Here is a 25,120-nt window from a genome sequence, read left to right as displayed (position 1 = left end):
TTACCCTCATCCTCCTACAGATTCCACCTGTAAGCCTGAAAATCCCTCATACAAATTCTGGTCTGTCTTTCTCTCCAGGACTGCTTTGTTTTGCTGCTCTCTCAGCTCAGAATATGGTTGAAAGCTTTTGGCTCTCATCATTCTGTCTGTTCCTTTTGAGCTGTGTTAAAGAAATAACTGTGTCTCATTATAGTCTTCAGCCTGTGCTGTTTGCAGCCTTCAATAAGTGGAGGTGGAAAATTGGCATAGTGACGTTGTGTGTGGTGATCCTCTTTGTGATACTCATTTTTTAACGAATTGCAACAAAGAAATAGCTGAAGAGGGATCTTGCTTTTAGATGTGATGAGCTCTCCCACTCTGTTGGCTCATGGGATGTGGAGGCACCAGCGTCACGCACAGATTATTTTTTAGTGCTAATACACTGCTGGAGGGTGTGGTCAGCTGGCACCCTGGGCTGGTGCTGGCTATTTCCACAGCAGGATGTAAAAATGTGCTTTTCCACCTTTATCTCAGTGTTATCATTCCTGGAGGTACCTGTCTGCCCTTGTGTTAGCATGTCAGACTGTGTTTTACAGATATAGAGATTATCAGGAGCTGAAAACATGAGGGAGAACATTCCTGCATGCAGAGCTGCTTTAATAATTTGTAGGCCACTCGCATAGAAAGCACCATAAAAAAATAAATAAAGGAAATCGTGTTTACAAGTGATTTGAGAATAGCTGTCTTTTGAATACAAGCCTCTAGGTCTATTAGGAGATTTTACATTCAGCCCACTGCCTGGCCATTATGTGCTGCAAAGAAATTACTCTGATTGTGCAGATCATTTCAATGCATAATGACTGGGAGCCCAATATTTTTCATTAATTTTTCTGAGTTAAATAATGCTCTGAAGTAATTTTTCTGATTGTTTTTTCTTCCAAGAGTGGATTTCTTTCTGAAGAAGCTCTGCTCTTAGGTGTTACAATTTTGAAACCAAACCTTCTCCTTCCCAGACTTGTCCCCTTCCTGGGCCTTTCCTGTCACCTGGAGGTGGCTGAACCTCCCATTTCTTGTCGCTTCTCTCATTTTGTCCCTCTCTCCTTCACACTTGCATTGCCCTTTTCTTGACTCTGAATATTTGACCCAGCTGTCTTTAGAATAATTTTATTTGATTTCTTGTCTTCTCCTGTTAAGCTTTGGGATGCTTCTCTCTCCTCCAGTATCTTGGCTACTGGTGATTGTGGTGCCACTTCCACTGCAGGATTTTGTGCCTCACCAGCTGAAAATCTCACATAAATACCTGACTTTTCCTCCTGCTTATGGCTCTCTTGAATTCTTTTTCCTGGTAGTGTCATTTTTTTTAGATGCAATATTGTAATTGCTGCCTAAAGTAAAGAATGTTTCAAATTGCAGTTTGTGAAATAGGTTTTATGGAAGAAACTTGTATTACCAGCTCTGCTTAGCTACATGCACTCAGTAATCATTCTTTCCTGGATGTTTTTCAGAGTGCCACCTCCACAGAGGAGGTTGCTTTTATATATTGGGGCTTATTTTCAAATAATATACCTGTGCAGAAATTGCTGGGAGAGAGATTGCCGTGATATCTTTCCCTTTGATGCCACTGCTGGTTTTCCCCCGGACATGCTGGCACTGCCCAGGCTCCCCAGAGAATGAGCACAGCCCGGAGGCTGCCAGAGCCCCAGGAGCTGCCATGGATGCCCAGGGTGGGATTTTGGGGTGTCTGCGCAGGGACAGGAGCTGAGCTGGGTGATCCTGATGTGTCTCTTCCAGCTCAGCATATTCTGTGCTTCTACGAATCGACAGCAGCACGGCCAGATTAGACCTTAATTACAACCTTAATTAAACCATCAGTGTGTGGTGATCCAGAAACCTGACTTCTCATGGGCTGATGAGCTGGACAGCTCTGGGAGATTGGCCACTTGCCCCTGCCCTGCCCTCTGTGCATCTCTGCAGCATCACCAGAACTGTATCCCCCATCAATGTGCTTCCTGTACTTCCAGCAAGATGCTGGATCTCGGAATTTTGGAAGGGATTGAACAGGAACAAAGTCAGTTGGGTTGCCAGGAAAGGACTAAAATGTTGAAATAGCTCTGAGTGACCAGTGGGGTGCTGGGTGAATGTCAGTGAAAGTCAGTCAGGCCCCTGCTCTGGCTCCTGGGATGGTGCATTTTGTACACCACATAAATGAGTCTCTCTGAGAGCAGTGGCCTGCTGGAGTAGATAAGGCACAGATAGGGAGTCAGGGGACCTACAGCCTTCACTCCTCTGGCTCTGCCTTCTATCATTTGCCTCCCTTATTAAGAAAGCAAGCTTAGGGCAGAAAATTGTGCTGGTTCGTGTTAGTGCAGAGTAATGGGGTCCTGCCCTCCATGGGGGCTCTGGGTGCCACTGAAATACACACACTAATAATAGTGGTGACCTGCTCTGTGTCCTACTGTTCCAACATCCACCTTCTGTTACAAGGAACAATTCATTCCAGGAAATGTGGTGGAAGTAACCACTAGAAAATACAGTTATAGTTTGTTTTCATTCTTTTTTTATGCCAGCAATATATAAACATGCCTTTTCAGAAAGAAAAGGGTGGCCCCTCAAGTAGAGCAGTGCAGAGATTTGCAAGTGTGTTTAAAGAGATTGGCATGAAGTGGCCGTCTGAGCAGTTTTTATGGGCTGCTGTGCTCAGAGGATTTCAGATCCTGCATCTCTATAAAGGAGGGAAGCAAAACTGAATTCTAAACCAGAGTTTCTGTCAGGAGCAGCAGAAGTCATCCCCTGTGAGGAACAGCTCACAGAGCTCCTCCTGCCAGGACAGGAATGTTCTTACCTACAGCTGGTGCTGGGGCAGGTGGGAAACCAGAGCAACAAGAGGAGATTTTAGACATCTGCATGGAAAATATGCCAGAACAGCAGGAAAACAATGGACTTTTTGCAGTAATGTTTCATTGCAAGGCTTTGAGAATCCCAGAGCCAGGAATTTGCTGACACTGCCATATTCTCCATTCCTAGACACTGTTAGCTGAGACAACTTACAAATGTCTGGGCTGGTAGCCTAAAGGGATTGCTGGCCTTTGCCAAGAGAGATAGAGTTGCCCAAAAGACTGGAGTGAATCAGTCACCACGGTGTGGAGATGTCAGGATGGATAATGAGCCTTTCCTCTCCTCCTGGAACTGCAGGAGCCTGCAGTGGGGTGGGAAATACAAGATAAAAACACTCTGGCCACACATTGCCTGGAGTAACGAGCTACAGCCTGGCAAAATCAAACCAATCTGGTGGATTAGAAGATGGAGTTGACAGCACATTCTTATTTCTTCTAACAGCTCACACTTCATGAGGGTATTCAGATGGTACAAAAATGAGGGGCGTCTGACTGTGCTGTTTATAGTAGAAAACCATTCTCCGACACCTATTATTTAGGGTCATAGGAGTAACTGCAGCTCAGCTGAAGGATAATTTGGAGTACTTCGACTTTCACTTCAAATGAATAGAGTTTGAGCCATTTTCAGGGAGAAATTGTACCTTTCTCATTGCCTTTGTTGTGTGACAGTGTGGGGATTGCCTGTCTGATGGTGTAGAGCTCACCTCTTGGACACATTTACTGCAGGGTTGTGGGAGAGCTTGTCAAATGAAGATGGAAATATGCAACTGATATTTTCTTTTCATGCTCAGGAGTCCCATTAATGCATTTCAGACATGTGAGCACAGAAGTTATCAGTGAACTCTTAACTGAATGGGCAAATTGGTGAATGCAGCAGAATAGAGGAGTTGTCGGGGGCAAAAGCTGAAAATTATAGGTGTGATTCCAAGAGCCAGCCCTTTTTGCTTGGTAAATTTTGTGTTTTGCTCTGGCTAAACTGGATTAACAGCCTAGCTGTAGGAGAAGTGTAATCGTGTTTTTATCACTGCATCATCTCTTAAAGCATATGCAGCTTAACATGTGGCAGAGGCCAAACAACACCCCAGTGACAATAACTGCTGTCTCACCGACACATGGACTTGATTGAATATTATCTCCCCAAACAAATGACTTCATGGACAGAAATGATTCCGATTTCCTGAAGATCAGCAGCACAGAGCTGTTAAAAGATGTCTGAGGGCTGTCTTCTGATGTCAGCCCTCTGTGCTCACCTTTGATTCCCTTTCCCTACCACGTTTAAGCTGCAGAGGAAACCTGGCTGACTCCAGTAGCAAAGGTGAAGCCCAAGATGAGAGTGGATCTCATGTAACATGAATTCATTTAACTTCATGAACTGCAGTGGTGATATTTTTAGGAGCAGTTAAGTGTAACAGGAATATAATGAAGATAGGCTTATTTAGTCTTTAGAGTAGCCATGACTCAAATCTTGTGGGGCTTTCTAAATCAAGCTCAGTGGCTTAAGCTTTATCTGGAAATATTCTGTGCAGCAAGCAGGGAAGTCAGCAGAGCTGAGGTCTGTAATGAGGACTAATGAGGTCTCAACAATAGGGTAAAGAGCAGCTTTCTCCAAGGTGCTCAGTCAGAGCAGAAATGCTGTACAGATAATGTTCCTAAATATGTTTTATTTTCAGGTGTGTAGGTTTCACTTGTTAAAAAAACAAACAAACAAAACCAAACCCCCAAAAATTTCAAATAGAAACGATGCTCTCTTGTTTGGGCTGAAGAAGTCATGCCTGGTGTGTGATGTTAAAGGGTGCTGAGGCACTGGAATTGGTTGCCCAGAGAAGCTGTGGCTGCCCCATCCCTGGAAGTGTCCAAGGCCAGGCTGGATGGAGCTCCAAGGTTCAGCCTGGTGTTGTGGAAGGTGTCCCTGCCCATGGCAGGGGCTTGGAATGAGATGGGGCTTTAAGGTCCCTTCCAACTCAAATCATTCCATGATTCTGTGTGGAGAGTGCTCTGTATGTTGGATTAATGCTTGTGACGTGTATCTGTAATGGGATGTGTGAAAAAGCCAGGCCTCCAATACACTGAGAAACAAACGTGAGCTGATTTTAGAGGGAAAAAAGTTTCTGCCAGAAGTATTATTATTATTACCTGTTACTGTGCTCACTATTTCGATGAGTAAGGATTGCAAGTCCATTTAAACTATTTGAGATTAAAATTAGAACTGTTGTTCTCCTGTTTCTGGGTGCATGCTGAGTGCTTCCGAAGAATAAATGCCCCATTACAGTATAACTTAGTAAAATATTAGAGTCATTTTCACTACACTGGGATTTTACACCCTATTACTGCTCTGAATTATCTGTCATTAGCTCTCATTAAAGGCAGATTTGGTTAGATGGACAATTGTCTATTGCAGTTTGATTGCAAATATGTTGTTAGGCTTTGGAATGAATATTTAAAATGGATCATTGCACAGTTTGCCTACAAATTCTTTTTTTTTTTTATCTTGTCCTTCCTTTCCCTCCATCTTTTAAGGAGCTTCCACCCAGAATTCCAATGCAGTGGAACCCGAAAAGCAAGTTGACAGCACGGTGAAAATGGCTGGAGTTATAGCTGGTCTCCTGATGTTTGTTATTATCCTCTTGGGAGCAATGCTCACCATCAAAAGAAGGTAAGTTTCTGCTTTGCTTCCATCTTGGCCCTCTGGGCTACATTGTTGTAGTTTTCCAAAGGAAGAATAAATAAAGATAAAACGTTCTTTATGTGTGACAGAGAGCAGCAGTTGATGCCTGTGTGCATAACACTAAGGGCTGTAGGCCCCCAAGAAATACCAGTTCTGGGAGATCCAGCAACAAAAGAATTGTTGTTACTGCAAAGAGATAATGATAATTAATTGATAATTAATGTCTAGGGATAAGTCACAAAGTAGCATGGAGATAAAAGGAGAACCTCTCCTAACAGGAATGGCTGAGAGACTTGGGATTGTTCAGTCTGGGGAAGAGAAGGTTTGGAGTGACCCAATTGTGGCTTTCCAGTACCTGAAGGAGCTACAAGAAAAATGGAGAGAGACAACTTAGAAGGGCCTGGAGTGCCAGGACAGGGGGGAATGGCTTCAAGCTGACAGAGAGCTGGTTTATATCAGACATCAGGAAAAAATTCTTCCCCAGAGAGGTGAGGCCCTGGCACAGGGTGCCCAGAGAAGCTGTGGCTGCTTCATCCCCACCGTTTTTCCAGCCCTTGAGTTTTCTGATGCTTTGGCTGTCCCAGCTGCTACAACAGAAGTCATTATCTCACAGATGACACAGACAAACCCCCAAGCAAAATTCCTCATACTGCAGAATGAGTCCCAGAGGTTGGACACCGAGGATGTGAAAGTTCCCAAGCTCCTGCTGAGCTGAGCTGGCCCCTGAGACAGTGCACAGGCCCTTCAGCTGAGCTTGCCTGTTCCTGAAGCAGCAATTGGTGAATTTGGGTGTGATGTCCCATGGACAGGACTTTGCTCTGTCTGGTTTTGCCACAGGCTCCGTAAATTTGGGCAATTTTCTTCAAAGTTAACATTAAAAAGGAGGTGAGTGGGAGTATTAGAGATCTAAATTCTCCCTTATTTCCCGTAGAGCTCGAAAATTGCAGTTTCTTCTGTGTTGTTTCCACAGCCCCTCCCAGGGCGGACAAGTAGAATCCCTGCAGTCTGTATCTTTGTTTGCTGCACTTTGCAAGGATACCTGCTGGAAGACACACTGAAATAAGGAATAAACTGGCTCATTGACTTTAAAATCTTTTCCCATTTAGAAGCTCTGAGTGCAGGAGGAGGTTTGGGAGGCTGTAGCACACCTCCAGCCCCTCCAGAGCTGCTGATCACACCCGTTCTGAGCTCCCTTGGATGGGCACCACCAGCCACGTCCAGCTGGGGCTCGGAGCTACGTTTGGACAAGTGTTCCCTGAAGATGAACTTCAGCCTGTCAGGCTCATTTCATTTGTAAACTGGTGTGGGTTGGGACCAGCTTTTATAAAAGGAGAAGCTGATTTGGACCACAAATTGATTGGAACTTCTGGAGGAGCAGAGCTGAAAGCTTGAGCTCTTCCAAGAGAACAGTTTAACGACAGAGTTCTCTTTTTATTTTGCAGACAGAAGTGTTTGGAGCTTAAGCTCTTGCATTCCATGTTTGCACTAGCCTCATTTTAAAAACCAGTTCCCTACCCAGCGCACCAAGGCCTCGGTGTACAAGTAGAGTAGCCTTGCAAGGCAACAATTCAGAAAAATAATTTAATGAGCTGAACTTGAGATGTTGTCTTCAAATGGAGCTGGAAAATATCCCAGTGATATTTGTCCATTGTCCAGGTCATCTCAGCTCGTTGGGAACAGGCACAGGATGTCCTGGATGAAGCATTTTGTTAACCAGTGCAGAGACCAGAGAAGGGAGAGGGATTAGAAGGGAAGGAATACATTGGTTTGAGATAACTCTGGTTTGAGATAAGCATTGGTATCATCAGGAGCCTCATTTTGTTCCTGTGGGACTCACCAGATCAGCAGCACGCTGCTTGGAACGTTTCAGACATAGAGCATGAGCAAGCAGTGCTCTGTTGCTCACAGTTTCAGCAGAACAAATTGCAAAAATTCCAGGAACTCAAAAATTTCTGGGGGCTGATAAAGTTTTAGAGGGTTTAGTCAGATATGTGAAGCTAAAAAAAGGCAACCGGTGTATTTATGCAGTGGAAAATTTGGGTTTGACTTTACGTTTGTTGTCTGAAAGTTTTAGTTGAAAATTGGAGCTGTCTAAAGTCTGCTAAAGTTTCCATATCTGTATATCTATGTCAAAATTTAGTGTACATATAAATTTCTGTTTTAAACATGACTGTCTCTCAGCATTTAAAATCAAAAACATTAACAGTTGGTTTCCTTGGTTTTGAGAACCCACTAACTCCAGGAGCTGAGTCATAGCATCATCATTATATGTATGTGACATAAAAATTGCTGCCACATAATGGAGAGAAACATGCAAGGACATGTAGTGACAGGACAAGAGGGGGATGGCTTCAAACTGAAAGGGGTTAAATTTAGATTGGATATCAGGAAGAAATTCTTCACTCTGAATGTGGTCAGACCCTGGCACAGGGTGCCCAGAGAATCTGTGGCTGCCCCTGGATTCCTGCAAGTGTCCAAGGCCAGCCTGGATGGGACTTGGAGCAGCCTGAGACAGTGGAAGGTGTCCCCCCCATGGCAGGGAGATTGGAATAATCTTTAAGGTCCATTCCAACCCAAACCACTCTGTGATTCCGTGATAATGTAACTTGTTAATTTAGAGGTGGTTATCAGTGCCCACATGAGTGTATGTGCCCACAAAATGCAGAACCACATTCTTTCATTAACAGATACACATCCTGAAATATCTCAGTTTTATTGTATGAAAATATTTCTAATTCTCTGAGGAGCTTGTTGGTTTTTCCTTAATATTATTTAAATACATTTGTGTAACAGAGAATACAGAATCATTTTGTAAAAACAAAACCAAGCAAGAAAACCAAGATATTTTTCAGGAGAAAATACCCTTTGACTTTGCCCCTCCCCAGAGGATTTGATTTTGGTCAGTTCTGATTTCATCTGGGCAGTTTTAATTCTGATGTAATCATGACTTGTATTTCCCTGGAGTAAAGAATGTGACACCTCTCAGGCTGGTGTGTTTGAGCAGACAAAGCCTCCACTGACCCCTTTAAATATAAGACTGAATAAATAGGATCAGACAGCCTGTCATGGGTGCACTGTAAATAAGTTCTTTAAACTGCTGTCGGTAGCAAAAAAGGAGATTTGGGGCTATGTAGGGTCTAGGATTATTTCCTCCTATGAAAATTCAGCTCCTTATTCTGGATTAGGATTTAGGTTGGTACCTTAAACTAATTAAATAAAACCCCAAAGCCTCTTGGGTAGAACATGCCCAAGCTGTAGGATGGAATTAAGGAAAGGGACATTTGCACATTCAGTGACCAGTGTCCCCCCGGTGTCCCTGGTGGGAGCCAAGCAGGGGTTTGGGTTGTGTTCTACATTCTAGGACCAGGTCATGTTTTTACTGAACCATAACTCCGACCAGTTCTCACAGTTAAGCTTTGAAATATTCTTTAGTAAGTCCCTATTTCAGGCTGCATATTTTTGGAAGAATTTGAACCAAAACGTCCAATTCCAAAACCTAATCCTCCTTTTGTTTGTCTTCCTTTATTTTCTGTCCTTATGGAGCAAACCTTTCTGAGCTTTCCTCTGCAGCCTGGAGGGATGTGCAGCTTTTTAATGAGGGCCGAGTGTCTGGTGGGCTCCCAGATGTCTGTGGCCCAGACAGGAGAGCAGCAGAAAGAACAGCAAGATGTTCAAGGGAACAGTTCCAGTGGATAGAGCTGTGTGAGCCCTGCTCCTGGCCTCTCACAGGGCTTGGCTTAATGGAATCATTTTGGGGATTTCAGGGGTCCAGCTGTGTGTGCTCTCATTTTCTGCATCTTGGTCATGTGTCCCTTTGTTTAGAGACTCAGTGGAACCGGGATTTTCACAGGGAAGCTCAGTGGCAGTCACTGCACCTTAACTGGTGCATTGCTGGGGCCTGTAGAATTGCTGCTTTCAGGAGATAATAGCATTTAGTTAAAATACATCCAGGTGTAGCTTGGAATCAGTGCCCTTCAAACAGCTTGGCGTACATCAGGACTCTGGGCAAAAGAGCGGGTTTATAGCAAAGGCCATCACCAGGAAAACCATGCCCCTTCAGTTTAATCCTCATGAACTGTTCTTTACCCCATGTGTGCACAGCTCAGAGGGTGACTGCACGGAGTGTCTTAGCTGAGCCTTGTTTCCACCTGTGCCTATGGAGGTTGTGTTCAGAGCAACCATAAAAGTGAACACTTGAAAGCTGCATTTGTATTTCTAAGCGATTCCTAGTCATCCTACTATCTTCATGGATGGAATTTTAGAGCTGTGCAATAGGTTGAAGTTTGTGTTTCACTGGTTTTCCCTGTCTTGACCACTGCTGCTGCTTCTGTGGCTTCCTGTGGCTGCTGGTAAATCTCTAATAGCCTGGGCTAGGCGTGAGAAGCCCCTTTCCAGCTATAAAAGGGAAAATATCACCTCTTAAGCTACAGCTGATTGCCAAGGCTCAGTTTGTGGTGGTGCTGCTGAAAATGTTGTGAAATGAATTGTTGAGAAACTGTGGTAGAAAATGCTTAATCACAGTGATGCAGAAAGCTAATGCATGCCTCCAGTGCTCAGCTATAAATAAGGAGTGATGCTTGAATTGTTAATGAACTATTTGCATTTTAGAGTTTGATGAAGCTTGATTTGTCATTAGACAATTTGCTCATTGTCTAAATATTCCAAAATTGTGGCGTTCTTACATTGTCACTTCCCTATTTATTGTTATTTGTATTAATAGCTCTGACATCTTTCTTTCCATTTCAAAAATATTAAAGCACTTGAGAGGCAAAATTAAATCTCCTTGCCCATGTTACTGACATGATAAAGTGAGGGAATTAAAGGTGAGGGGATTTATTCTTGGTGGCAGAAATGGAAACACAACCTGTCTCCAGTTCGGTATTTATTTATTCCTCACCAACATACAGCTCCTGAAACAAGTGTAGGCCAATAGGATCTCAGTACAGAAAACAGCACAAATGCTTTGTATATTGAAAAAAGAAGCCCAGAGTTCATCTAAACCTAATTATGTGCTTTTCTCTTTTTCTCCTTTTGGATATTTTGTTCATCTGACTGGCCATCAATATTTAGAAGAAATGCATATTCCTACTCCTATTACCTGTAAGTACTTGACTGGGAATGAGGTTTTTTGAGCATGTTCACCCTGTGGTAATTCTGTGCTTTGTTGTAGTTTTTTTCAAGCACTCCATTTATCCTTGTCTTTCCAGCAGCTTCTGTTTCTCGTGTTATATTTTCCCAGTTGCATGCTGTTATGCTTTCCCCATTTTCCCATTGCACCTGTAGCTGTGCCTGCAAACATATGAATGTCCACAGATATGTCACTTACAGTTTATGACTCTTCAGATTGGATATTCATCTTTAGATTGGATGTCAGGAAAAATTTCTTCACCAAAAGGGCTGCCCAGCACCAGAACTTGTGGCCCAGGGAAGTGATGGAGTCACTGAGGCATTTAAAAGTTGTGTAGATGTGGCACTTGGAGGCAGGGTTTAGGGATGGACACAGCAGTGCTGGAGGAACAGTTGGACATGATGATCTTGGAAACCTTTTCCAACATAAATGATTCTGTGATTCTGTAAATGCTAATGGACAAATACAGAGTGCCCCAAGTGCACCTTTTTAACTGTCCATTGCTCCTAGCCAGACTTCAGGGAAATTCACACCTGAAAGTTATTGTTGGGAGTTTCTCAGCCATGGATGTAAGCTTTTTAAAAACCTTCAGGTTTCTGACAACTTGACATTATCCCAGCAAACATCCCTGTTCCTGGAGCTGCCAGGTTCTAAGTGTTGGTTTAGATCATTGGATGATGAAGTGGTTCAGATATTCAGATCTAAATCACCTGTCCAGTCCTAATGACAATGCTGCATAATTAAGGCAGTTGTTAAGGCACATGAAAATGCTTCACACATCGGTACTTCCAGAGCCATCTGCTGCCTAAAGACGGAGGGGCTGGGAAGCAATCAAGGCCAAGCTGTTTCTGCCATGATAATGGTTGTCTGAGGATCCAGAGGAGGAGAGGGCTGGATCAATGATGTGAGGAAAAAGTCCTGGAGAAGCAAGTTGGACACCTCTGCTGCCATCAGAGGGCTGGGAGGGATGGAGAAGGCAGCTGTTGCTGCAGACAGGAGCAGCTCTGCCCTCTCCAGCTCCCAGAAGCAGCAGGAGCCCTATCACTGACACCAACCCTTTCCCCAAGGCCTGCCAGACCTGTCAGGTCTCTGAAACCCTCTGAGTTGTCCAAAGGGCCACGTCAGCCCTGACAGCCCCTCCTGGTCTGCTGCTCCAGGGGCTGCCTCCTTCACCCCTTCATGCAGTTCCTCTTTGTCTCCTCTTGGTGCTTTTTTCTGGAAGATGTTCAGCAGCCCAGCAGAGTGAGAGGGTCAATGTGCTGCCATTTTAAGGGGAGCTGATTTCTTTTCCAGATGAGTTGCTTTATGTTCAAAGAACAGAGCAAAGGAGGATCCCTAGGCACCACTGCTTGGAGGGGTTTTGTTTCTCCATGACCTATCAGGAAGCAATTGAAAGAGGAACCTTTCCCACTTTCCAAGGATGTGAGAAGCCTTAGGACACCATCAGGAGTCTTGAGTTTGCCCAGTGATGTAATTGTAAATGCAGAGTAACTCCATTGCCTCTACTCACAGACCTCACGCTGGTTCACTGAGAATGAAATTTGACCTTAAGTAGCCAGATTAAAGAGGAGGTTAACTAAGTGTAAGGTGGGGGATGGTTCTAACCCAAAGGTGCTATGAGTCAATTGAATTTATTGAAATAAGCTTTCCTCTTCTGCACATTTCTCACGTTTTACTGTTTGGTTTCCTTACAACCGGTAGCACCACTGCCTGAAAAATTCAGTGCCAGGTTTCCCATTATAATTCTGCCTTTTTCCAGCAGGCAGTATGTGGTCAGCATGTTCCCTGCTTCATTTTATTTTGAGATCTGTGTGTTTAAAAAGATGAATCAACTTCCAAGCCCTCTGTGACCCATTTTACAGCTGCACAGCATTGCTTTAAGCAGTCAGCTGAGGATTGCTCTGCCGGACTAAGCACAGGGGTCCTTAAGGGCTCTGTTTGCTGTGGGCCAATTTGCTAGACCCTTTCCCCTCAGGGAACAGTGCAGTGACTCAGGAAAAGTGAAGAGAAAAGCCTCTGGAGGGTCACCCAAGCCTAGGGTTGCAGTGAGCTTCAACAGAAGCAGAAGAAAGGGCTTTAATAAGGTTCAGTGAGGCAGAGGCCAGCATGCAGCGCATCACACCAGGGGACAGCCAGAGGTGCCATCAGGCAAGCTGAGTGTTCACAGGAGCCAGTGGAGACTGGAGCTCAGCTTGCAGGAATCACAGAGCTTTTCCTCCCCAGTACCACACCCAAAATGAGCTCTGCAAAGAGCTTATTCATAATTATCTCTGTGCTGGTGGTGTCCCAAGGACAGCTCTGCAGGCTGGAGCATCCTGGTGGTGGAGGCAACACATCAGCAGTCCCCTCAGCATGAGCACTCCTGCACCAGGCTCTGCATGCCACTGCTGTGGTTCACATGGACTTCTGGTCTGTTCCCTGCACCAGGAAAACCCAAGCTCTGCTTTGAACAACAGTCAAGGTAAAAGGAATGCTCCAGTAGTGAGGGAAGAAAGCAGGAGAGCCCATGAAGGAGTATACAGTGAAGTTCTACTGAGTATCAAGTTTCACAGGAAATTCTTCATTAGAATTGCAGGTGAAGATCTGAAATGGCTAAAGACTGTGCAATTCTTAGCCAAACTTGATTCAAATTGCTTTGGACTCCTGTGAGCAGCGAGGTTGGATTTAAGTTTATTTGAAATGTTGTGGAAATAACAGCAGCAATATGGTTACGTACAGATTTTTTAAAAAATAAAATTGGTTTCTGTGCTATGACCTTGCATGAATTATTTAGTCCTGAAGCAAAATTCAGTTGAATGAGTTACCAGTATTGAAAATCAGGTTCCAAAATAGATCTGCTGGCAGATCTTTATGTGTGACCATATGGACTGTATCACTTCATGTTTGCTTTTAGTTTCTGGACTTCAAAGCTGTGTTTCTTAGAGCAATTCTCATCTGTTTTCAGATAATTCCTCCCAACCCTTTGTCGTCTTCTATATGGGCATTTCTTCTTTTTGGGGACCAAAATCTCCTATCGTAACTCTTCCAAACAGGCCTGAACAATTCCATTGAAGTCACTGAGACTTTTTTTCAGGAGTACCTGGTCTTTACAGAGACAGCCCACAGCATTTTGGTGATGTCTGGACTGGAGTTCTGCCCTCAGCCAGTCTTGTGTTGTGCTTCAATTCAGGACTGGAAAATCTGCTTCTGTGATGGTGGAGTATGCACCTGCAGCTCTGATGGGTGAAACCAGTCCAAAATACTCATTTATAGGGAGCAATTGTTTCGGGCATGCATAGTTGTAGGTAAATAGTTATGGGATACTTGTATAGCAACAGCTGATTGAAAACTTCCTACAACATACAGGAAAGGATGAAGGAGAAGGCCATAAAGACCTTTAACATGCTTTAAGTGGAAATACAACCCAGGAGGCCTCGATTCCTAACTTGTAACTCATTGTGCAGGGTCAGCCTCATCTTGTGTACTTCAGTTTACCCATCAGCAAAGGCTCCTTGCCTGTGAGTTGAGATCCTGTGAGGAGGGAGAGATGGAATTAGGAATTCTTGCCCTGGTGCATTCCTTGCATCCCTGAGCCCAGGGTGACACCTGAACCTTTTCAGAGGAGTTACTCTGTATTTACACCAGCACGAATGGTGTCTAAGGTTGGGACAGAATTTCTGCTGTCTCTCTGCACTTAAATTTAATGGGCAGTGTAAGATACCAACCCAGCCAGGTCTGAAAGATGTTGGTTTGACTCCCAGCTGAAGCTGTAAAACACAGACAGCAATTCATCCAGTTTACAGAAGGGTTTGCAGTTAGTGACAGACACCTCTTTTGCAACAGTATTTTCAACTGCAGCAATCCATATCATGATTTTATTATTTGCTCACCAGGAAAATAAATGGAAATGTTTTCTGTGTGTGGGTTGTTTGTTTTGGTTTGTTTCTTTCTCCTGGACTGGGTAATGGCTGCAGGATGAAATTTAATCAAGAGCAATATGAGACCAGGGAAGAATTTCTGGAAATACAGAGATTCCTGTAATGTGTTACAAGCACTCAGTTTAATGTTATTTATTAGAAAAGGCACTCAATGGCCAAGAAGTTTTCCTTTTCCCCTGAACTGGCCAGAGCTCCAGGGACATGATTACAATGTAGGAAGCCCCTTCAACTCCCACTGGAATTTCACACCAATTTTAATTGTTGGGTGGTTTCAGCTGGGAGTTTCTTTTCATGGGAGGGATTGCAAAGGTTATTAAGCTAAATATATACTTAGATTTTTTTAAAAAATAACAAGAGTTTATGCTGAATTTATTGGCACCATCTGTGGGACATTTGAAAAGAAAAACATCCCTTTATTTTATTTATAAGTGTACCTCTGTATAACCACATTCACACATAAATATCTCCTTGTATCTCCATGGATGATGGGATCTGCCTGCACAGGTCAGCTTGCTAAATCAGGATTTTAGGAAGAAACATTCTCATTAGGTGCTTTTCTCATCAGATGATGGAAAAACAGGATCGTTAATCAGTGGCTATGCCTGTCTAATGAAAGCAAATTAAAAAAAATAATGTATCAAAATGCAGAAAGTAGATGAGATGTTATTTAGAACGTGTCTGTATGGTGATTGCAAGCCCAATTTTTGCAGAGAACAGGGTTTGTGGCTGTCTGTACCAGCAGACTTACACTGGATGGCTCCTACGTGCACCTGGCTTGTCTAAACTTTCTCTGGTTGTAAGTAAAACTACAAAATAAACATAAATAAAAATAAATCCTCCACTAGCAGTGATTAATTTGATCAAGTGAAGCTTAGATCATACTCTCAAGAGCTTGTATACCCACAGTGCAAAACCCTCAGAGCATCTTTCGACTTATCTCTTACCTCTACTTTACTTCACTTCCTCCTGTCCTGTGACGTTTGCTCTGTGACATTGGCCTTTCCTCTTCACTACACCTTTATCACACCTTTACTACACAGTAAAGGCACCAGCTTCCCTCTGCTCCTGCCACAACCTTCATCACAGCAGGTGCTGAAAGCCCAACCAAAGCTGTCAGAGCACTGCTGAGGTGGGGATTTGCCTTGCAGGACTCCGTGAAAGCTGCCCGGGTGTTTTGGGCAGAATTGATCGCAGCCCTGCTCAGGCTGCTGGCAGCTCAGGAGGGGCAGGTGAGGGGGCACACCTGGAGCATGGAGCAGGTGCCCCCAGTGTGAGAGAGAAGGCTGCACTGCTCTGAGCTGCCATTCCTTTGGCTCTGTTCACACCCTGCAGGGACCAGGACTGCCCAGCCTGCCTGTCCCACTGGCAGCTCCTCCTGCAGAGAGCCCTCCCCGGTTTAAAATGAACAGCCTTCCCCAGAACCTCCTGTTCATTCTCCAGCACCTGCAGGCAGCCAGATCAGCTCCCCTCTGCTGTCTTTTCATGTTCGAAGACCTATCAGCCCTATCTGATTTCATTTTCTCTAGATTTAAAGGTCCACATTTCCTTTGGCCTTTGCTTGTAGATCACATTTTCCATCTTTACCTTTGTGTGTGGCCCTGGAGCATGGGTCTGATTTGAAGAGCAGTGCTGTAGCAGAGCCCTCAGTCAGAGCAACAGGAGGATCACCCAGATTATAGTGCCATGCCCTTAAACCAGCTTGAAACCATTCTTCCAAATTGGATTTCTCATCTGCTGCAGGTTCAGGGCATGGGGACCCTTTCCAATAGATCTGCTGTTTGACCAGTGCTTCCTGGTATTTGCATGGCTCATCACTGCCTGCCTTAAACTGGGGCAGATTCCATCACAAATTACATGTGTGCTCCTTGGAGTTTTCTACGCACAATTCTCTAAAAGGAATTTTGTGGGGTTTTTGGGCTTTCTCAAATTGTTTATTGAAAATGAGGGCAATATGCAATTTCTGTCTGTAGGAGGAAATTTCACGTTTAACTTACATGATCTATACCTAATGTCTAAATTACCTGTGCGTGCAAATCTACACCAGAGTGTACATATTCCATCCTGGTGAAACATCTAAATTAAATCTGTCAACCTACATGCATGAGAGTTCTCCAGGAGTGGCAGTTACAGATTTAATGCTCATGCATGTAGAATTGATAGAAAAAGTTAGAGAAGAGTTCGAAGCTGTTTTTAAAAAATAATCCCTGACAGTCACCCAAACCTCCCTGAAACAGGAATCTGATGCTGCAGATACTTCCAGCAGAAAATATTGCTGGAGCTTCCTGATTAATGCCCGTGGCAGTAAATGGTTTGTGCTTGATACCAAGTTTGCATTCCTCAACTGTTTAAGTGGAACTCCCACAATTTTAATGCAGTGCTTCAGGTTTTATGTCTAGACTCTGATACGAGTAGAAGTTTCAAAAAATAACCGAATCAAATCTCCATCATTTTTTCTCCCCCAAATCCACACTTAGTTGTGTTCATTGCCAGTGGCTTTTCTCCTTGCTTTAGTGGGGTCAGCATCAACTGCCTGATTATACAGCTGCTTTAATTTTTTCACTCAACTCTGAGCATCTTTCTGTCACATCCCTCCTCTGTGTGTGTGTTGTGCTTGCAAACGTCATCTCTTCATTTCCAAACCCTCTCAAACTGAAAAGAGCAACCCGGTAAACTCCATCCATGGACTCCTGCTCTCTTCTTGCCACAATCCCCTTTACCCTTGAATGTAAACCAGCATTAAGATCATTTCATTCCCACCCTGACATTCTGTGTCGATTGTATCAGACTCTTCTTCCCAATATCTGCCTGGTCCTTTATTTCCTCCCCTTTTCAGCTGCATAGTGCATGAATGGGGAAGAGTCTGCTCCTTTGTGGGGTGTCAGCTGTGCTGGGGACACGCTGGGCATGAAGCCAGCCCCTGACTGACACTGATGCTCCCAGAGCAGCTTTGTTGGGGTGTTGCAGTGGCTCTGCAGGGCAGTGGGGACAGCGGGGGCCGTGTCACCGGCGTGGCTTGTCAGTGACTCACAGAGATCTCTTGGAGTGCCCTATTTTTGGAAACAGCATTTCTAGATAAACTCTTTTCCAATTCCAAAAGGCGTTTTGACGTGCTGGGAAATAAACCTCTACCTAGCTGTGGGTTTTAAGTCACATCCCTAGCATTCTGGAAAGTGCTAGTCATTTGATTTTATAATCTTTTCTATGAATTATAATGATGGCAAGGACCAAATAGGCTTAGTCCTGTGCTGCCACTCTCTCCAGACACGGAATGGCAGCAGAAAAGGCACGTTTAGCAGCCGAGAGCCCCTTGATGTGTCTGGCAAGCTTAGCTCTGAAATCCTCAAAAGAGATCTGTCTTCCTTTTCCCTCCAAATTTAGATGAAGAATTTTTATGTTCTTGGAGCAGAGAGGGAGAAAGGTGGAAACTGATAAGACGCTGTTGAAAGACAATTGTAGCGTTTTCAGATGCAGACCCGGGTTGTGTGTGCGAGGTAGATTGAGAACTTTAAACTCATGTCACCTTTTCTTTTTAGGCATTCAAGCCAATGTTTTAGGGGCCTCTCTGTCTTCTACAGGACCAGGTAGAACTCCTTTGCATAGGGCTTTTGTAAGCAGGCCTTTGGGGACTAACGGGCTTGGGTTTGGGGTTATTTTTCTCCTGCCTAGGACATGCAGAAATGTTGTTGCTCATTCACACAAAGACAAAACAAGTTTGCCAGTTCCGGCTCTTTGTAGCCTGTTGGTATTTCTGAAAAGATACCAGGCAATGGGGACTTACAGATAATTATTGCCACAAATAATTTAACTTCCACTGAATGAGGAAGTCGCCCCTTTTGACTCAACCATCAGGAGTGGTCGTCCATAGTGGCTCACCCCAGCAGTCCAGAGTGCTTGTTATTAAGGACTTCTGCATTTTGGATTAGTGTTTCCCTCTGAGTGATTTTAATTCCAGTTGCCAAAGAATTCACACAGGCATGTGTGATTAGCAAACCATCTGGATTAAAAGAACCACACGGCAGGGTTAACACACTTCAAGACTATTGTAGTTACTTCAGGTACCACAGCACAAAAAAAAAAGGGGATCCCATGTCTGCAGCTCACAGCTCCTAAACGTGGCTGTGCCAACGCTGCTGAACACTGGAAGCAAAGCTTTTAACATCATTGAACATCAGCTTTTTGCTTCATCACTCAAGGACTGCTCCCCTTTTTGCATCTTCATCTGCACAAGTGGATACACCGCAGGGGTTTTGGGAGATCTGAGTATGCCCCCTGGGACGATGGACCCAGTTGGAACAGCTCTGGGCTTGGATTGGAACCACTAATTGTAAATGGCTGAACCCCAACTGGCTGAGCAGATGAGACAGATCTGTTTGTTCCAAAGTTTGCAGCAAACATTTCTCCATAAATCTCTGCTCTCCTGATCTGGATTATCTTTCTTTAAAACAGGCTTTTCCCACAGACACAGGCAAAGGATTTAGTTCTCTTTGACCCTTCTTTGCAAACAAGTCTAAGTGGCCAAGCTGCCCATCTCCTGAGGACTGGGGCTCACCTATGTGCTTGAACTTGCCTGTAAATGCCACTCTGACATGTTCTGTGCATAGATAGAGCCTGATAGACTATGTCGCAAGGAGTACCTTCTTTTTTTAGAATCTAATTAAGTTTAAAAGATGGGTAGTACTTACCATAAGCATGTTGTTTTAGAGAAGAAAAACCTCTTTGCAAAATGATTCAGTTGTTAGGATTTTTTTTCTTCTTTGACTTGGAGAAAAGAAAGAAAACCAAAGCTCCTTCTTACAGTAATCGGTTTTTCTCCCTTTTATTTTGTTTTATTTTCCTGTGTAGGGGAGTTGTGTGAGCAAAGTTCTTTGCTGGTGCTAGGGATTTGTATGATATTTTTTCAAGGTATGGATTCTAGAATGTCACACATTCATTTTTAAAGGGTTTTGCTCTCTGATACGAATGAAGCACAGGGCAGTCAAATGTCAGTGGAAGCTTAGCAGCTCACTTTTCCTGCTTCTCTCCATTTTATTATTCTCTGTGTTTGCAAAAAAGGAGCCTCTTATGTTCTCAGCTTTGTTAGTGTTTTCTGAGCAGGCAGCCTTGCTGCTTTTGACAAAGTTTTTGCTGTCTCCTCAAAACAGGAAAAGACCCTTTTTCCCAGAACAGGGCCATATTTGGACATTGCTAAAACAACTCCAGCCTCTATTGTGCCTCACCCTTCCCTGGCTGGGGATCCCCAGAGCAGCTGGAGCGTGTATCAGGCTTCAGGAGGCTGCTGCCCTGGCTGCTCTGCTTGGGGACAGGACAGAACTCTGCTCCAGCTCTCTGGTGGCACAGAGCCAGGTCTCACGCTGCTCAAAGAGCATCCCATGGGATGGATGCAGATGCTCCCATCCCCAGCCCTCTGCTCCTCCTGGAGCACACAGTGCCCACACTGGGGGCTGGAGCTGTTCCACCCTCTCTCTCCAAGGCACCTGCTGCAGGGGCTGTTCCTATTCCACCCTCTCCAAGGCTGAGGTAGCACTCCCACTGCTGGGGTGATGCAGGTATGTGCCAGATGAGTGGCTGGGAGGGACAGCTCCAGGCTGGTATCACGAGATTTATCGCGCTCCACAAGTGACGTTAAAAGGCCATGGGGTTTCCTGGTGTGTGGTTTGTCACATGCCCTGCATGTCTGACCAAGTGGGGTAATTTTGTCAAAATATTTTGTCATGCCTTTGCTTTTAACGATGGCAAACTGACCTTGCTTTCTCCCCTCTCCAAACCACCCCAAAGGAAGCTAGCCAAGAAGCAGAAGGAGACTCAGACCAGCACGCAGAGGGAGATGGGTCCCGTGGCTGCTTCTGACAAGACCTCCACCAAACTCAGTGCTGTTCACAATGAAGAAGCTTTTTCTTCCAGCTGCCAAGATGTTAATGGATTCAGTAAGTTTAACTTGCTTGCAATGGATATGACCCCCTTGGAGAGCTCTGGGTTCTTAAAAGGACCTATTCCTTTGGGCACAATGTTGAGGAGTTAGGAGTGGCAGTGATAGAGATTGTTGCAAAAGCTCCATAGAAATCTGGAATGTCTCTGTTACTGCCCCTGGTTTAACTGTCAGACAGGTGGAGAGCATTCCTCTGGGTCCAGATCTACTGAGAATAATTTATAAAGTCTGTTCTAATAACTGCATCAGAACAAGAGGCACATGTTTATTTGTTGTTTAGAAATACTTTTCCTTTGTGAGTAGAAGAGTCAAATCACTTAGCTGACTTGCAGGATGAAATAACATTTTCTGTATGAAATTGTTTTGAAAGAAGGCCTGGTCTCCTGGCTAGAGAACTGGAATGGAAAGACATCATTTCTTCCTTTGTCTGTGTCCTCGGTTTATTCTTCACACGGGTTCAGTAAAACTGATTTAGTTCAACATTTGTAAACCACTCAGACCTCTGTAGCTAAAAGAGTTTTGTGGGTAAAGCAGCACCAAGTCCTACTTTAGCCTCACTAGATCCAGGTTGAGTGCATGGTGGATTGCATGGTGGATTTGTAAACTTTTTTCGTATTAAATAAATTTAAACTTAGACACTCTGGGCATGTCACTCCTTCTTTTGACACTCAGCCTCTTAGTTTGGACAAGGGACAGCTCTGAAACTCAAGTGTGTACTAAAACTCTTGTCTTTATTAAGCATCTTTAGTGAAGAGCTTTTTCCCCCTGATTACTAAAATGGAAGTGTTCATGATACAAAATGTGGTTTATCGTTGAAACCTCCCCTTGTAATCTGAAATTGAGTGGGACAGGTTGAGTGAATTCTTCCCTTCCCTCTCTCTGCAGGTCATGTCAAACTCCATCTGCATGTGCTGCCACTGCCACTTTGTGTAACACACCTGTGAGATGGATAAATAGGTGTTTGGGACAGCCAAGGCTGGCAGGGAACACATTTCCCTGATATTAAATTGACTTCAGTCAAGATCTAATTTTCTCAGGTGCTGAGGAGCTGTGTCCTAAAGAGGAGGCAAGAGTTCTGTGGGGTTCATATCTCTGAAAGCCAGGACAGCAGCAGACAGTTTTGTATCAGCCATCGCTCAAACAGCACAGGCAGCTTTGCTGGAGTATGTGGGGAAAATCAAGTGTTTGACACTTCCCTCAGAATCTGGGTTTCTGAAAGTTTGGGGATTTTTCTTCCAACCAGAAAATTAGAAAAGAGACAAGCTTGAAATGTGACCTCATTCCCACCCCACCCCCTTGTTATTTTGACAGACTAATTAAAACAGTTGAGTCATTTGCTTGAAATGGCAACTATAGAAAATATGATGTATCAGATTTTGTAAAGAAACATCACTCCAGGTTTTCAGTTTTTCTAACCAGTTAGACCTTTACTTGTCTGACATCACTGCAGATTTTATCACTGCCTTCCCCTGTAACCTGAATCAGTCATGGGTGGAATCTTTTTTTTTTCTTTTCCTCTTTATATCTATGAGAAAGACTTATCAATAAACCTTCATGATTTCTCCAAATTTTTTACTGCCAAGTCCAGGATGCTGAGGTGTTGGAGGTAAGTTCTGTGCAGTAGTGTGCACATGCTGATACAGGAATTTTATGGGATAAAGAATTCCTTGAAGAGAAAAATAAAATAAATTGCCTTAATAGAGTTTAATACTTGTGGGTTCTATACAGGCCTGCTTTGGAATAACATAATAGGATTATTTCTTAACCTTCCTGCTAACTAATAGAGTTTTACAGGGTTTATCCACCAGAGCTGTTGAAATGAACTGTCTTAAGCAACAGTCAGATTCCTTGTTAAATTGGGGGTTTTTTTGCCTGCCAACAGTAAAGAGCATTTACAGCATCTCATGATGGGCAGTCACTCTGTCCATGCTGCTCCCTGCTGTGGGAGCCTGAGCTGGCTGCATCAGGGATGTGGAAATGCCCCTCTTCTTTTGGAAGAAGAGCCCACCAAGAGAAGCAAAGTGTTTTCAATGCCAGGATCACCTTGCCAGCTCACAAAAGCAAGCAAACAGAACAGGACAATTTGCTAAGTAGGATCCCTCAGTTACTGAATGACTTGCAGGCAGCTTTACCTGCAGAATACAATGTCCTTGCAGGGCTCGTGTCCTTGCCTCCAGTTTTTGCTTTCTGTCACAATAATTTTGGTAACTTTTCAGACAGAACCATTTCAGTGAGTGCCTACTCACTGAAAGTAGGCACTCACTGAACTTGAAAAAAAAAAAAAAAGAAGAAGCTTTTCTTTTCCCATGCTCTCTCCAGTTGGCTGCTGGTCTGCTCCTGGGTGAGTCCTGTCCATCCTCCTGCTTACCTCTCTCACTGCCCTGTCACCACACAGGACTATTTTTTGAAATCACTTAGATTTAAAAGTCCCACTTTCAAGGGTGCTGCCTGATGCCCTGCACCATGAAGGAGATAAAAAATGAACAGCTGCCCTTATCAGCCCCTTGTTTTCTGGTGAGGCATCAGGACCTCAGGCCTTGCTGAAAAGAGGAAGAGAACTGGGCATTTATCTCTCCTGCCCTGAAGCAAAGCCCCTCACCTCCCTTTCCATTCTGCAGCATTAGTTGTTATCCTAGATTCTCACTGACACATACAGGTGTTGAAATTAGAGTTTTTTTGGACTCAGCCTCTGTCTCTGGCACTCCACAGACTCAGGGAAGGTGTTTGCTGGAACAGAGATTGGTCTATGGCTGTTCCAGCTTGTCTGCTTTTACTCAGCAATTATGAACAATCACAGTTGTTCATTTTCTCAAATTGTCTTGGGTTTTTTAAGATAACAATATAACCTAATTCCATTAAAGGCAGACGATGGCCCTGGCAGTGCAGGAATGTTGGGAAGCAGCACAGCCACCTGTAGACCTTGGCTCGGGGTTATTATGGAACAAGATGGGCAGTGGAAGCAAAGAGGAGCTAAATTTGCCCCCCAGTGTCTGCACTGACCAGAAGGGTGTGCAGGGGGCTGTCACCACACAGAAATCACGGGCAGTTGGGCAGTGGTGGGACAAGCAGCAGTGGATCAGCTCAGCAGGGATGCACTCATGATGTTCCTGCACAAAGCAATTGCTCTTCTGGCTTTGCAGTGCTCAGGAGCCGTAGACCAGCCCTGTCCAGGAGGGTTCCCTGTCCCCAGCACAACCATCCTGACATCCTTGCAGGGATTCTGGCAGGAGCCATTTGATTCTGAGTCTTTAACCCATTAAAATGCAGCCAGTTTTGCTGGAGAGTCATTTATTAAGTGTTTATTAAGGTTTGCCTGTGTGACATCTCAGTCTGGGGGAGAGAGCTCTCCAGACACCCTTCAGGAGGGACACTGACACAGATGAAGGAGTGGCTTTAGTACTTTAGGCAGAACATCTTAGTGGGGGAGCTGAGTTTTGCAGTAGGAACCACTACCAGAAGCTGCCAAGGCAATGTGATTTCACTTAGGAGAACAAGAAGATGAGAGGGAGGTGTAGGCAAGTGGCACTCAGGGTTTAAAGGATCAATTGGTACCAAAAACCATCAAAATTCACACCTTTCCACAATCCTCCGATGAGTCTGTGATCACTGAGATGCAAAGGTCTTTATAAAAGACAAACACTGCGAGCTATAGTTCTTCCTTCTGCCCCATAGATCATTTTCACTCATAATTAGGGGACCTGCTAAATGCAGTCTAAGGACTTGTAGCATCAGGGACATGAGATGTTTCCTTTAGTAAAACAAAAAAATCTTAAAATAATTTAAAAATAAAAAACAAACCCACATTTTGTCAAAGGCATAAAAGGAGAATATGCTAAGATCCCTTTTACTGGCTTCAATGGGATTTTTGTGGGGTTTGCTAGCTTAGGAAATATTATAAAAATTAAAGAATAATTTTCAGAATAGGAAGGAGCCTTCCCCACTCTGCATGACTGGAGGGATCTGTGTGGCCTCACGTGCCACTCCAGGGAGCACAAAGAGAATTTTTAATGAAGTCTTAATCTCTACCCTGATGTGAAATCCTCTCTGGACGTGTTTCCTTTGATTACAGACCCGGCTATCTGTTAAAAATGCTAGTTAGAAAGCAGCACTGTGTATACATCTCATTAGACAACCTGGCTGATTTCAGGAATAAGTTCTCCAAAGTTTTAAGAAACTTCTCTTTTGTGTTTGTGGGTTTTGGGAGATTTTTGTTTTGGTTTAGTTTTTTGGTTGGGTTTTTCATTTGTTTTGGTTTTGGGCTGGGTTTTTTCTTGGTTTTGGTTATGTTTGTTTGGGGTTTTTTCCCTCCTTTTTAATCTGAATCTAGAAGTCACATCCCTGTGTCACAAACACAGCTCATGTCATAAACCTCAGTTGGTAACATTTTTAATCAAACTGACATGAGGTGTTTTATCTGGTAATTCATCCTCAGCAGCTCTGGAAAGGCAGTATGGCCCTATGAGCTCTCTTATACTCCCAAATTCCAGAAAAACTTGAGTCTTGCCCCAAGCCCTGAATGTTGTTTTGCTCTGTGACACTGGGCAAACCAATTGCCCTGTTCAGATCTTATTTTATGTTCTCTGGCACCCTGTCCATGTCCTAAGAGTGGTG

The 25,120-nt window shown here is 44.0% G+C and overlaps 1 protein-coding gene across 5 annotated transcripts in view; it reads left to right on the top strand.

Annotated features, from left to right (window-relative positions):
- The window catches only part of PTPRT (protein tyrosine phosphatase receptor type T), a 339,897-nt gene that overhangs the window by 255,980 nt on the left and 58,797 nt on the right, over positions 1-25,120 (top strand). For 2 of the 5 annotated variants that reach the window (XM_066198773.1, XM_066198770.1), the window contains 4 exons: positions 5,391-5,526; positions 10,609-10,638; positions 18,117-18,164; positions 20,359-20,507. In XM_066198773.1, the coding sequence (XP_066054870.1) occupies positions 5,391-5,526; positions 10,609-10,638; positions 18,117-18,164; positions 20,359-20,507 (363 nt within the window). Of the gene's footprint in view, positions 1-5,390; positions 5,528-10,573; positions 10,639-18,116; positions 18,165-20,358; positions 20,508-25,120 lie in introns of all 5 variants that reach the window. The other 3 variants (XM_066198772.1, XM_066198771.1, XM_066198774.1) reach the window with 2 other exon arrangements.

The sequence above is a fragment of the Chamaea fasciata genome, unplaced genomic scaffold (assembly GCF_029207755.1).
Source record: "Chamaea fasciata isolate MVZ Bird 193981 ecotype frontalis unplaced genomic scaffold, bChaFas1.0.hap1 SCAF_17, whole genome shotgun sequence".
Classification (NCBI taxonomy): domain Eukaryota; kingdom Metazoa; phylum Chordata; class Aves; order Passeriformes; family Sylviidae; genus Chamaea; species Chamaea fasciata.
This window is presented reverse-complemented; position numbering and strand designations above follow the sequence as displayed.